General features: G+C 36.7%; 1 protein-coding gene across 1 annotated transcript in view; it reads right to left on the minus strand.

The window, feature by feature from the left end:
• Positions 1 to 10,947, minus strand: part of chrna4b (cholinergic receptor, nicotinic, alpha 4b) — a 29,563-nt gene extending 18,616 nt beyond the window's left edge. Inside the window, exons 1-2 of the mRNA XM_026368759.1 lie at positions 10,823 to 10,947; positions 9,675 to 9,735 (exon numbers count right to left, since the gene is read on the minus strand). Coding sequence (XP_026224544.1) covers positions 9,675 to 9,678 — 4 coding nt within the window. The 5' untranslated portion in view covers positions 9,679 to 9,735; positions 10,823 to 10,947. The remainder of the gene's footprint in view (positions 1 to 9,674; positions 9,736 to 10,822) is intronic.
• Positions 10,948 to 15,653: the final 4,706 nt, after the last annotated feature.

The raw sequence follows: 15,653 nt of genomic DNA on the forward strand, positions 1-15,653 counted from the left end.
CATACTGAATTATATTTACTTTAGGTTCACTGTATGAAAATTACACTACTTCCTGCATTTACACTCAACTCTGCTGCCAAGTGTAAATTGGCAGTGCAAGATTGTTCCTATGAATCCAATTCATATGGCACGGAGAGGAATTAACAAGACGTCTCTAAAATGTCAATTGAATTAGGGGGGAATCTCCAATGACATTAAGAGTGATTTGTCTTAGCCAGAGAGAGTGGCCCACATGGTGACACCAAGATCCTGAAAATCCTTGGCTGTCTCTAGCATGTTGCAATAGGTTCCCTCATCCATCACAAGCCTACCTGACAGCACCTAATGCGTCTAGATGAATTCTATAACTATTAACCTTTGATTCCCCCTTGCCATCCCACTGTTTCTCAGCAAGTCACATAATTTTCTTTTATTTTTACAAAATGGTGATTCATCAATGACATTTGTACAGATATACAGATAACACTTCAATATGCTGTCCCTCACTTTTCTATAAGAAGGCTGCTGTCAGACATACACTATTGACACATGCCAATCCACCGACTGTCACATTTTTAAATAAATTGTATTATGTGTTGCTTTTCTTAAATTTACACTTTACAAGGTTTTTCAAATTTTGTTTTAGTAGACAGTTTTTTGTGACTATTTTCCTCTGATGAACAACTAATATTCCTTAATTTGATCACTTTATCATATTTACCAACACTGAAAAATAACTGCTGTGTAACCTAGTGAATTTGTTAGGAGATGAAAGTAAGGGGCACAATGTTAATACAGGGGAGATATTACAATAATGCCCTATCAAAACCTCACCTCCTGCTCCACTGAAACCTCAAAAAAAAAAATAATATTCAGCCCTGATCTTATTATCAGATATGTAGCTCAAGTAGGTGCCCACCAGCTGGAGCAGCAATAAACATAATTGAGCCCATCTCATTTTCTTGTCTCTGTAATAATGGAGGAGAAAGGGCTGTCTGACTCCAGGCAGCAAGCCTCCTCAGAGAATGACAACAGAGTCATTTGTGCTGCTCAGCTTTTTGGGGTGTCAATAGCCTGGGGGTTTGTTGTCTGCAGTTTCCCTATCCACTTAATTCAAAAGTGGAAGACAGTTCTGGAAGTTCAGTTAAGCACGTACAGAGAATCATCATTTGAACCAACTGCGTATTCTTAAAAGCTGCTGAACAGGCTGTGTATTACCAAGAAAAGAAATAATTTTCCTTTCATCTTGTATGAGGTGTCCAAGTCATCCATCGAATGGGATAGTCTGAATAGTTTTCCTCTGAATAAAATGCTTCCATCACTGAGACCTTCAACACTGATTACTAACTGAACTCAAAGCTATTCAGCAACTGTGCTTCAATAACTTAACTCTCATACAGACAACCTCAACAATAATTGAAGTTACATAGACTTAAAATATGTAGAAACTTTGTGTTCTGGCGACAAAAGTTATGACTGGCGCATGTCCTACTTCTACCTCTCACTCTCCAACTTTTACCCACCCCCACCATCTTCACTTTCTGTCCCTCTTTGGGTCTCTATCCATCTCAATCTGTCTCCCCAAATCCACCTGCTGCCATCTTCTCAGTATAAGGATGGCCAGGGGACTGTGTGCACATGTGTATCCGACTGCGTTTGTGACCTGATTTTTAACAATGTACAGATGCCTGCACCCACTGAGAACATCCTGTCATTGGTGTGTGTTGGAAAGTAAACTAAGGCAACTAGCACAAAAAAATATTTCTAAATGTGATATGTTTTAAGCATATATAAATCAATGCTAACATAGTGTCAAAAATACAATAAACATTTTGTGGGAATCTGTGGTAGTTTTGTATTCAGCAAGCAGACTAATGACATACACCTGCATTTGCTCTGGGAGCAAAGCTGATTAACTGCCACTCATTAAAAGGCTGTTTTCATTGCAACAGTGAACGTAAATTAATCCTTTGTGTCCTTCAACACAGTATTCCCTTGCTTATAACCATTAACAGTTTTAGATCATTTATAAAAGTAAACATAAGATTTTCATTCTAGTCCCAAACAACTGGTTTGCTCAAATGTTTAACAACCTTCAGAAATAACAAGCACTAAAAGCTCCATCAATACACACAGGGGACCACAGGGCTGTGTATTCACAAAACAACTGCACATAATGTTTATTATAGGTGATACAGTCTTGGCCAAAAAGCTAAAAATAAGGTGCCTGCTGTTAAATGTCTACTTGGGGTATCCACAGGTCCTGGTCTTCAGATGACCATCTTCCGTCTTTATGGCTTCTGTGGATGTTTTGCGCTCTATGGTTCAGAGTCCTGATGACTTGTAGTTTGTGTCAAATGGATGATGTAAGACCAACAAAAGATACTGGTCAGTGTGGGTGGGCTTTCTGTAAATCTCCATTTCTATTTCTAGCGAATGTATGTAATGGATGACAAAAATCATGAAGGAAAGGTTGAACTGAAAGTACAACTAGGAGATGTACTGCGGAAGCTGTGATAATAGACTCCAAATCAACCTAGGACAAGTAAATACAAGCACATTTAGTTAAGATACAGGTCAATTATCATACAGACAAGTTTAGTTAAAAGTAATTTCACACAATCTCTTCCTAGCTATAAAATGCTTATCCCAGATTTTATCACCCACTTCATATACATGTAATGTGAGACTGGAGAGAAATAAGGAAATTGAGTTTCTGAAATTAGTCAGACTAAGCAGCTACACAAACACATACACGGTGCTAGCTACAAACACAAAACTAACTGATCACTGCAGTGTTGCCCTAATACAAAAAATAAATTGACCAGTGATAATATGGTACCACGTGCATGGTTCTCATATATACACAGTCAAGTCAAAAGGTATAACATTTGTTTTCATTAATGAAAAGTGTCAAAATGAACAAAAAGAATTGATCTCATGTTGCAAATTGAAGCTTGCATGTTGGATAAATGGTGAGACAGGTCTGATTTCCAATACTGCAGTAACAAATGACCTTCACACTATACAGTATACTTACAAAGCTAGACAGCATGTAGTATCTTGGATATCAACAGTACAACACCAAATGCTGGACAAAAGACACCATCTACTCTTATAATAATTTCCGTCTGTCAAGGGTTTGTTTCATGTGATCTTTTAATAAGAATAAATCCCTCCAGAATGACAATGAAACGGCCCAGTCTCTGAAGAGAGAAGAAAATAGAGAGAGTGTGCATAATACCTCCATACTGTAAATCCCCTGTGTGGTACCAAGTCATACTAATGTAAGAGGATGCTGCATGAATTGTAAGTTTTGTTCTTGTGCTGAAGTGAATTGTGTACAATATATAACTGACATATTTTTCCTTGCTTGATTATTTTGCAATACTTGTTGTCCAAGACAAATTACAGTGTATTTGCAGATATACTCCGCATGCTAAACATTTTTACTGAATATACGCCTTATTGCATAGAAGAAATAAATATAAATAAAGCATCTGTTTTTCTGGTTCAAAGCAGCTTAGTATATTGTATATATGCCTTTCTATGAGATAATCTTGAAATTAACATCTTTCAGAATACAGATAAATTACTTTGTACGCTAGAGCTACACCAAAGGATTTGGTGACATTTTCCTGAAGATCTTTGAACATTACATTAAATGTAATCTTGTAATCAAATGTAGGACATCATGGTTATTTTATTGCACTAGCATATTTTTTGTAGATATAAAAATGACCAAGATTAAAATATCAGAATTAATACTTTTACTTTTCTGCATAAAACTAATCTGTAAAATAAAATATGACCTGAACAAAATTGCTGTGATACCACACCTTTTGAAAGGTTCATCTTTCATTTGCCTATTAGTAGGACTCCAACTAATGCCTAGTGATATTCCAGTTTAAAGATCACTTCATTTAAGTAGCTTTAATTAAATGGGTAAGTCTTAATTGCCATCAGTGACTAATGTTTTTCTCCTGGTGGTCACCAGCTGAGGTCTTTGGGGGTGGGTTTCCATCAATACCTCCACATATTTTCAACAGACAAGTGGTAGTTTTTGCTCCCCTGAGACATATACACATCATGTAATGACAAATGACCAATTGACAAGTGCATAGATCCTAGCTTATCTGCCTAGGAAAGATAAGCATTTAATGCAAATGAGAATTCGTTTTAGCCAATCCGTCTGTTTTAGTCATGTAAAGTTGCTTTGCAATGTAGTTCATTCAGAGTGCTGTTAAACAAAAGCCCTTGGTATTTATACACACCTCTTAATACATGTGATGGTTCTTGGGCACTCATGCCTTTAGGCTTTTATCCAGTGGCACTTTTAATTTAATGAAAGTTGTTTCAACAGTGTCCAAAATGAAAGGCCAAACATTTTATGCTTGCCTTATTCCCACATGGCAGTGACAAACCAATGTTACAATCTGGTTCAAAGGCTTACACATTGACAAGTTTAATCATTGGAGTGTGAAGTAAGTAGTGACTTCTAAAGACAAACAGAACCTTGTCTGGAAAGTCTGCAAATTAGTCTACCATTTCACGCTTCAGTAGAAATGGAACAGTAAAAGAAAGAATCCATGAACCCTACAAAAAAAAAAAAAAAAAAAAAAATTAAACAAATAATTTGCCTAATAGAGCTATGACAAAAAAATTGAGTACAGCAGAAATGAACAGTTAATTCTCAGATTGGTCTTGTGTTGGAAATGGACTGCTTCACAGGAAGCAGGCCAGTAAAGGGTCATATCTTTGTCACAGCACTAAGAAGAACCTCAAACGTAAATCAGAGTCAGATTTATTCTTCTTAGTTAAGGTACCTCCGACCATGATGCCTCCATTCTGCGATTAAATTTATAGTTTACTTGACTGTCTTTTATTGCCCCAAAAAACTAAATGTGTGCCCTATACAGACTGGGCCAAGCATTTATTACTATATGTCAGAAGTAATCAAATCAGTTTGTTGTTGCTACAAAGGTCACTTTCTATATAAACAATCTTACAATATAGTACATTGTAAATCTATTTACATATAGATGTGTGGATCCAGTCTGTAAAGGACGCGATCACAACCTTTCTTCACATATATTTCATGCTGTCTTCACTATTAATTGATATAAACACTGGGAGCTCAAACTGAGCAGTGACAGTTCTTGTTCGAAATGATCACTATAAATTAGTCTTTAGAGACAGGATGTGTAGGTACAGCTCCAGTGGTACCTCTGACTCCCTAGTGTAAAAGCCTGTTTACTTGCTTATTTAGCTTATGGTGGTGCAATGAGTTTGAAACTTCAACCCCCCACAAAAAAAAAAAAAAAAGATTTAATTTTGTACTCAGGCCAGTTTTCACAATAACCACTGAGGCATGTTTATCTCTGTGGAGTCCAATGAACAACATATTTTTTGTCTAACTATTTATTAAATCCCAATCAGTTCATTTAGGAGGGCAGTGAATCTGATTCCTCCAATCTGGACCCCAGCTGTGATAATAATTGCAGAGTGAGTATCAGTATTTGAGTGGAGAGGAGAAGACGGATGAGATATTAAACATGGATAAGCGATAATTGTATTCCAGAGCTTGATAAGGCTTCTTGGGGTTCCCCATAGAGTTGTCCTTTACCACCCACTGTGGTTTGAGACATGCATCACAGCATTGCCATCAATTGCCTGATAGAATGTGATCAAGTTTATATTGTTCTGCAATATTTAATTTACATGATATTTAACTGGTATGAGATGTCTGTTATCTGTACAGTGAAAATATGTGAACAATTTAGCTCACTGGTTACAAATGTCCATAGTTCATTTGTACCAGTTTAATTCCTATATTACATTTTAAGTTTTACCATGAAAAACTAAGCTTATCTTCTATCCTTCATTTGGGATCATTTTGTTTCTTTTTCTGAAGCTTCAGATGCAGGGCTATTTATTCTTGCACATCCTTCACGGGACAGTTTATAACTGGTGCCTAAAAGTCGACCTGGGAATTTCGCAAATGGCTACTGAGAAGCCAGAAGACATTTCAGCAACACAGCAGTTTCTGAGGAGTCAGCCGAACACATTAGTACCTTAAGCAGGATGACGAATGGCCACGATTATGCATGTCTCACCCCACCTTTAACTTCACGATTTTTGTATAACAACAGGTATAGAGTGACTTGCAGCTCTTCCAAATAACTTTAATGTATAAGGTCAGATTACATTACATTTTGTGTCATTTGACATTTCTAGAAGTAACTGTAAAGAGGCAAAAAAAAATGCTGAGTTAAATATTTTCATTTCGTGCAGTTTGCACATGAAAACGTCAATTTATTTGCCCAAAAGTAACATAAGTTACTCGGGATCCTCAGTAAAGCCATTAGGGTTAATTAAAGTCATTGTGTTCACCAGGCAGACAGGGTCTAATGAAATAATAATGCAAGATTTCATCACAGAGTCCCCTTTAAAACTCACCACAACTATTTATCAACAGCTCAAGCTTGAGCATACTGGCGAAAGAGAAAGGACCCTGAATGAGAGACTGTATGATCACTGGGAGCAGACAACACCAGTTAAAAAACTGGTAAAAGAATTTGTGCATGGACATCCAGAGAATCATCTGATGCCAGTGAACATGCTTAAACAGAGAAAGGTTAAAAGGCCAGGTCTCCAGGATTTAACACAGGTCCAACCCTTAAACTCTCAGCAGCTTCAATTTCTTTCCTTGATGACAACATTACCCTGCAAAGGTTTCTGAAGAAAATGCCACAATGACAGTGTTTGCCATTCAACTTTTACATGAATATCACCTTCCATCAGCTCTGAGGAAGGACTTCCACCACATTGTCAGGTGGATTTGCTTGCTTGCACTCAACTCTGCTCATGTTTTTCAGCTCTGTTATTAGCACTGACAAGTTTCCATGCACTCAAAGCATGACTAAACTGATTTCTTGATGGTTAGCAATCTTCAGTCTGTTACTCTGGGCTGCATCATCTTTAAATTGACACCAGATCAGCAAAACAGTACACAGTAGTAGAATTCCCCAGTCTACTACTGCATGTTATTCTTAATAAAGACTTACACTCACTTTTGTCCTACATAGCAGGATTGAAACGTTCAAAGGCCTTCAATTTGCCTTTTTCCTCACCTTTACATTCTTTCTTTCATGAGCTTTATCTCATATGCTAAGACCTATTCCCCTTTTGAGCTTATTTCATTCGCATTTATCTCTCTATTCTTTCCCCCCCTTTAAAACTGCTGATTGATTCTCTGACCTTCAACTTTTCATTACTACACACACGTTGCTACAAGAAGAAAAAAAAAAAACCTTCACTTTCACTCAACAGGTTATTTTTCTCTTGTCAGACCTCACAGGCTTCACTCACACACCACTCTCCAATCTCAAATGTTACTAAAGAGCCCATATTCTCCCGCTTTAGGAACTCTGCAGCTCATTTTAACCTCTGAGCTTTCACCAGCAACATACAAACATGCTCCCCCCCCCCAGGATACCATTGTAAATCACAAAAGCAAGCCAGGTCAACACATACACATGTCAATTTGTTCATTAGAGCTGGCTTATTGACAATATACAGTGACAAGACATTGATTTAAATTCTCACATGACTTCAAAATTAAAGAGGGAAGTCATTCAACATGCAATTATCTCATATTTCTTTAAACTGCTTAATCTTCACTCCTTATGTTCTTCTCTTTGCTAGTCCTCTATACTTTTCCACAAAAGGACAGCCTTAAAACTCTAGAGGAGAGCTAAAGCCCTCATGATAAATGCATCCCAGCTATCCAACTTCCATACACTTAACAGCCCCCTTGACATTCTGCTCTGAATTCATAAATACAGATTTTAACTGTTAAGTCAGTTCCCAAACAGATAGCCAGTGACAGTGCTCGAGTATCATGTATGAATTTAGGCTAACAGACAAGCCCTTACTGCTCCTGATAACTGTTGCCATCAGGTAGTATCACTCATTCACACAAAAGAAAAAAGGAGGTGAATCTGGCTCTGAGTCTAAGATCATCAGTTAGGCTTTCCCCAAGGATGTGTGAGATCTGCCATGCTACTCTCACTGAATACTGATGAATGTAATCACACTGACTGCTACATCTTCACTGACTCTAGAGTGCTGCCCTATGGCCAACTCTGTGTTGTAACCCCCATGTAGAGGAGGCACACTAATTTCTTTCAGCAGAAATTAGGTACTCACCTCAAACATAGGAAATTTGCACTATACATGCTGTACATTGGGCCCAAATAAATATTTCTGTACTGATAATTTTCTGTCATGAGTAAGTATGTACATGTTGTTAGGACCCTACATTGGTCAAATATGTTATGGCACGGACTCCATGTCTGCTTTAGTAATCTGGTGGTCACAGTAAAATCCATTTACCTGTCTAGGTCAGACAGACATGAAGGTCTTTTCAGCTCAAGTATGCAATGCATGCTCAAAGCAGTCTTTTTCCTTTCTTCCAACTACAGCATAATGTGTGCTAAGGTTTATCTTGAGCAGTGTAAATTTACACGCCTTATAATTAGCTGCATTCTTCAGCATTATCTGAAAACTTTTATTTTATTGTGCTTTAGCAGCATTGTTTCTTTGTCTGCTTGGGAGTTTAATTATGTTTTGCTGATTTTGCTGAGAAGGATTTATCGAGCTACACAGAGTGACCTTAATGGACTCAGCAACTCTTTCTCATTGTTTAGATTATTTCTGTTATGTTCAGTTCTCCAGTAATATAAAGGCTTTGGTAAGTGCAATTCTTAATAGGGAATATTAGTAATAGTATAATAGCAGCAGTAAATAGTGTTGTACTTGAGGTTACATATAAAATGTATCCGTCAGTCAACAGCTATGCATAGATATGCAAATGCATTTTTTGAATGTAATTAGATGCATCATGTCTTGTAATATTTTAAGTTTAACACAATCAAATCTTGTATTTTGAAGCATAAACACATTTACAGGTTTAAATAGTAATTTAGTAAATAGTAAACCAGAACAGAGACCAAAAATGAAGGTATGTCTCCTGAGACACATGGAAATCTCAGTGTCAGCATGCATCTTTATCCAATTCAATATCCCTGACCAACATTTAATTTTTGAGGGGCATTCTGGAAATTGCTGAGTAATCACGAATGGCATCACTCATCACTTAAGTAAAGTGTGAAATGAGGATCTGGCTTCTTGAAGGTAACCTCTATGGCTATGTTTGCACAAATTCAGTTTTTAGTCAGAGCCAATGTTTTTATGATAATCGTTCACATTCACACATCCAGCTGCAGTAATGGTGCAGACCTAAACTGTGACATCCACAAAGTTAACTGAAATGTGAGCCATGTGCTTAATATTTCATTTGCCCAATTTTACTGTTGTGAGATGCTGAAGAATGAGGACAGCAAAAGACATTATGTGTGCAAGTATAGAAATCTAAAACCACAAGGAAAATTTGTTCCAAAAGTCAGTTTACACTTTGGTGAACAACAGCAACAACTGAAAGAGCTGGGGCATATGTTCATAACCATATTTAAATTATACATTTTAATTAATACAAAAAAATAATTTAAATTATATTTCATGAATAGCTCATTGATTGGTTATCTGTAAGCTTTCTTCATTAAAACCAGAACATTTCAGAATGCAATGAATCATTTAGGTAATTATATATAACGACACATATATGGCCTTACCCATACATTGATGAGGGATTTGTTTACCTCCTGAACACCCACTTTGCCTCTCTGCTTTTTCCTGCAATCAAAAGAAAGAACATAGTCAAGGACAATGTTTAAAGAAACTTCAGCTTCCACCTCCCACCTTCCCTTTTGTCCCTCTAATAAGACTGGCCTGAAAGAAACCACCTTGAAATTATGATTAACACTGCAAACACGCAATGCCATTATAATCACAAAAATGCATTGTGCACAACAAACATGAGCATTCTTTGTCTCTTCAGTTTCCTGTTTGTTTATAAAGCCTTGACACATACTGTATGTGCAAATATGCAGACTCAGGTCCCCGTATCATTTTCTATTGCCCATAGCATTGCAATAAAATGGTTCAAATATTTTTGTATCTTATTACTCTTGTGTTTGTAGAAAAATGTATTTTTTATCATATATACACAGTACATAGTTTTCTGCCCAGCTGCAGTTCACCTCAGCTTAGAGCATGTGTTTTGGTTCTGTGGACCAAATTCACTTAGCTTATTAACTATGCTCACTAAATAGTAAATAAATATTAAAATAAATACACATACAAACACATTTAGGAAGCAGCAAGCAGCTGTTTGCTTAAAGTTTGCCACCTTTCCACATAAGACATTTAATTTAAGTTGCTAAAGTCCAGATATTTGCCTCAAGAGTTGACGACAACCAAAACAGAGCTTTAAGGGGCATAAAAATTTAATTAAAATGAGTCTTATCTGTCAGGGCATCTGAAAAACAGCATCAAATTAATACTAATGCTGCGCTGTGGGGGCTAGCTAAGGCTAAATGTGTTAGCTAAGGCTAAATGTGTTAGCTAAGGCTAAATGTGTTAGCTAAGGCTAAATGTGTTAGCTAAGGCTAAATGTGTTAGCTAAGGCTAAATGTGTTATTAGCAAGCTAAAACAAAAAGTATCTAACTAGCTAGCTAGCTGCTAAAACGTTAGCTAGCTGAAGATCAGGGATAACCCAGATACTCTAAAACATGATTTTGATAAAATACTCTAATACTAATAATGATTTGAAGTGGTTTGGTCCATAACTAGCTAGTTAGTCGCAACATCTGGAGAAACAGGTTAACGTTAAAACCAAATACAAACACTAGCTGATTAGCCTGAACCAAAGTTACTTACATTTGGCAACTCTAAGCCATCTAATCAATTCCAAACAGAAACGATTCTCACACTTGGACAGGTCTTCAAACTCAGTCACAGACAGGAGGGGACATGACTTAACACTGCGAAGCTAATTGAGGTAACACAGGTGTGCTGGGTGGAACCGATGGGCAGATTGGTCATTAGGCTATAAATACCCAGGAAGAGAGGAGGAGAGGGCTGCAGGTGTCACAGTGATCATAACTCATCATCATTTAGTTTCTAATATCTAGTTTTCTACATTACACCTACAGTCTAAATCCATGATACTGAATCAGTGAATAATCCTCTTTAATATTAACATCACATTCACAGAATTTAGCTACAGCTCATAAATTATTACAGATTCACAAACCATCTGCCCGTTTCTTCCCACACATGGTAGCATGTTTTTAATTAAGACATATATTTCTGTGTGTTATGTGTGTTTGGTTCTGTATTGAATATGCAGCTGTGTTTGAAGCTGTGTATATTAGACTCGGGTGTAAGGCAAAACTATTCTTCCAGTTCAATTTTCTTTTCTTTTGATTTATTTATTTACATACTTTTTCCAGTAGCATTATTATATATGTTATATTAAGGTTTTGTGGTTGTTCTCAAAAAAGACATGAAAGATTTTATTTAGAACAGTATTATTTTAAGCACTTTATATTTGTTAACACTCTTGACTTAGATGAAGATCAGATTTTGTTTTATGACAAATGAATGCAGTAAACCACTCTAAACTGTCATTCTATTAATAAAATGCTGACAATAATTATCATAATTAAAATATAACTGCGGATTTGTTTTTCCACATGTGCGCATAGATGCAGTTGTGACTTTACTGTTTGGTAACTAGTTTATTAGACTAATAAGTCAAGTCAGGATATACATCAAAACAACTGTCATATCCTTCCTGTGATCTGATAAATGAATGACTAGACTTGCCTCTGGCAAAAGCCTTGAGGGAATTAAGATCAATCCAATTCTGTAACTGTCTGATGATTAATGATAAGCTGCAAACACTTAATTAGGTTTAGTCCGAGGAATACTCCCCTACAGGAAACCATATCTGATCTTCCTCAATTTATAAATATTGTTGGCTGGAATATTGTCATCTTGAAAGAACTGGTCACAAGCATCACAACATATTACATTTGCACAGTGAAGGTCTACACTTGACAAGGATAATGAATTGCTATATGTAAAGTGTCAGGTCTTACCTCGCATACCCTTTCTGTGTGAATACAGCAGCCTCCTTTTTCCAATTGCACAATGAGAACTGCAAACAAACCCAATCACAATGCACTAAACCAAAACAGATCGCCCTTGTCACCCTTGATCACCCTTGTTTTGCAAAGCCTTTGTCTGCAGTGCAACCAATAGGTAATAAATCTAAATTGTCTAAATTGGTATTTGTTCACCAGTATTATTTACACAACCATTAATCCCCACCCCCATTGTCATTACAGACCCACATGTCTTTCTGTGTGTGTGTGTTACAGAGACAGAAAAGAAGGTCACTTATGTCTGCCCTTGGTAGACATTGATTGCATTTTGCTGATGTTAACTAACACCATACATTAATAAAATGTTTAAATGGAGACCACCAAACCTGACCTGTGCAAAAACACATCTGCTGCCTCTCAGCTATAAATGGAGAAAGTAATAGTTTAAGCAAATAAAGGCTTCATATTTGAACCAGGTTCCTTTATAGAAACAGCAGATACAGTGAGTTCATTTATTTATACATTTGAAGTACAATCAATTCAAAGGGCATGAAGGTCATATGTTCTTATAAAGGCTGCAAAGAAAATGCTGAAGAGTAGTTAAAGTGTTCAATGAGGCTGCTGGAAGAGTTGCATTACTATTGTATTCCTGTCATTGCACTCCATGGTGAACCATGTCAGCTCACATACCATGATGAAAATGCATACAGCCCATCTGTTTTTGGCTTTTATTTTGACAGGACTCTCACAAGAGTCAGGTCACTAATGGTTTCATTGATTGTTGGCTGTTATCATTCATCACCAAATGTCCCACCTTTATCTAATGGCACCATTTAAGCACAAATCCCTCATCTCTGAATAAATGCTCTGTGCAGATAGTGTTCATGCAGAAACGTGGCAACTCTGTGGAAACTGTGTTTCTTAAACAACGTTTTCCCCAGCCGGACTCTGGGTTTGTCCTTGGTATGTTGTTTTTTTATCCAGGCAGTGAAATAAATGTAATGTAAACGTATTCACCATAGATTCGATTTCAAATGTCTCTCTTTGCTGTTTGTTTGTTCTCTGGTGTTTGTCTGTGCTTTGGGTGGTCAAGACACCTGCAAGGTGCTGCAGAGAGTAAATAAGCACCAGTTGCTTTGCTACGATCTTCTCATTTCTGTTAATGAGCCAATTAATTATTTATTAGTATGTTCCTTTCAACAAAGCACTTACAACACTTAACAAATTTGCAGACTTAGAGTTGTACATGAGGCATAGAAATAGTGTTTCACCATTGGTTGGACAGGCTTGTGTCCCTTTGGTCTGAGGCTGTTTTACATAGTTTGCATTAGGCCCCTTTGTAAATTATATTTGGTAATAATATTGTAGCATACGCTAACATTGTAGATTAATAGAGTGCTTTTTACTCTGCCAAATTTTTTTGGTTGACACAAGGAAGATATAAAAAGAAATAATTGAATGAGTTTATTGTGGAGAAGCTTTCTCTGGTCTGTAGAGACACTGAACTCAACAACATCCAACACCTCTAGGATAAGAACACTCATCTCATTGCCAGTAGTCAGTGACTAACCCCTTTCGAACTCTTGAGGCTGAATGGGGACAGAGTCCTTTTGTTGTTCTAGGCAGCACATTGTGGCGGGTCTATCATTAAATAGTCTATCAATATTTCAAGTCTCCAATTAACCCAACCTGCATGTCCCTAGGCTGGGGCATGGAGACTCACTGACACACTGGCACCAGGAGGAAATACAAACTCCCACACAGAAATGTGACTCCTACAGACAGCAACAAAAGTTAATTGGAGTCAGACATTGAGAAACCTGGAGTCTTTGTGAATGAAACCACTTTGGAGCTGTAGGTTATGGAAACATTTTGAGTGTTTACTAGAAGCATCTGATGATGGACCCTATCTTAAAATAAAGAGATGTTGATAAAGAGCTATTCATCAGTCCACAATCAGGAAGTGTCTACAAATGGACATAATTTAGTTCTGTGGCTACTTTCTCTGGAAGGGGACTATCATCTATCTATCATCTATCTTACTGTTCATGTCAAGCACTTATTCAACTGAAGTGAAGATCATCACTGCCATCTGGTGATATATGGCTACTATTACATCACTTATATCCTGTTATCCATGTCTCAGCAGTGCCTTACTCACCATGAAACAAATATGAGCAAAGAGATTATTTTCAGTGATGTACAAAGTTTTATTATTGAAGAAGGCGCATATACAGGATGGCTACTGTCTAATGTAAAACCAACAGACCCTTTCTTTGGGTTGTAGAAAACATGCCAGCAACTTGTTTCTTCTTTTGTGAAAATATGGATTGTATGTCAACAGTCTCCAATAAATGATAAATCCTCTGTTATTATGTCCATGTTTCAGCTTTAAAGTTAAAATGTTGAGGTTAATTTTCTATGACTTGGGTTAGTTTTCATTAGAACTGTTCATGCTTCAGATATCCCTAAAAATCCCATGCTTTTAACATTATTAACGGCTAAAGTTGTAACCTAGAAGAATTGTTCTCTGGGCATACAACCTCCTAAAATGTCCTCACACTTCTCTTATGAAATGAAATGAAGGATTTTTGCATTGCTTATCTATAAAACCGTAGATTTGGTGTGAAAAATAAGGCCATGTTAATGTTTGTAAAGGATGGTTCTCAATTGCCTTGCTTATTTTATTGCATTTCCGTATTTAGTGCAGAACTGACATAACAGCACAGAATGACTATACTATGCATTGTAGGATAAATACCATCATGTCTGAGCAACCTAAGTAATTGTCTTACATGATTTACTCAGTCCAACTTGTGTCATAACAATATAAAATGAATGGCATTAAACATCTCCCTTTGTATTGGATGTGTACATAATTTAAAGACATATTTGCCAAGAAAAGAAGAGTCATTGAAATTAGCAAGCTCTTGCTGAATTTACATGATTGGACTTTAAGTAAAGCTCCTTAAAAATTAACACATTTTAGCCTGAAACCAGTCATGCATGCACATTTTTATGTTTTATTCACTGCTCTGTCTGTACTTTTGCTAGTGTTGTTTAGTTCTCTAGCCTGCTTTGCACAGTTCTTAAATCAACCATTAACATGCCATGCAGGAGGTTCACTGGCTTATTGGGAGGGAAGTATCTTCAATACTTTGAGGGGAATTCAGTAGTACTTAGTAATTACCAGGCTGAATCAAAGAGGCTGAAAAGCAAACTTTTTTCCTCTGCTAGAATCTAATTGATTATCATAGCTAAGAGTTTGGCATCATAACACTTCAAGTCATTCAAAGATATAGACGTTATCGAGACACTATGCTAAGCATGTGATAAGACTTTATCAATCTTTCAGTACTAACTCCCACTATGTTTTCAAAGTCATGTGATCAGTGTTTACCAAAGTGCTAAAATGAACTCACTACTGAAAAGAAAGCAGAGTGATGTTATTTTGTTCTGTTTTTTGATATAAATCAGTGTCAAGTATAGTATAAGTTCAATGCAAAATCGAGTGCCATATACACTCTCACACATACTTTATCATCACTAATAAATACAACAAAAATGCCCACAACTTAATGAAAGACAGTGTCCCTAAT

The sequence above is a fragment of the Anabas testudineus genome, chromosome 7 (assembly GCF_900324465.2).
Source record: "Anabas testudineus chromosome 7, fAnaTes1.2, whole genome shotgun sequence".
In the NCBI taxonomy this organism is placed as follows: Eukaryota; Metazoa; Chordata; class Actinopteri; order Anabantiformes; family Anabantidae; genus Anabas; species Anabas testudineus.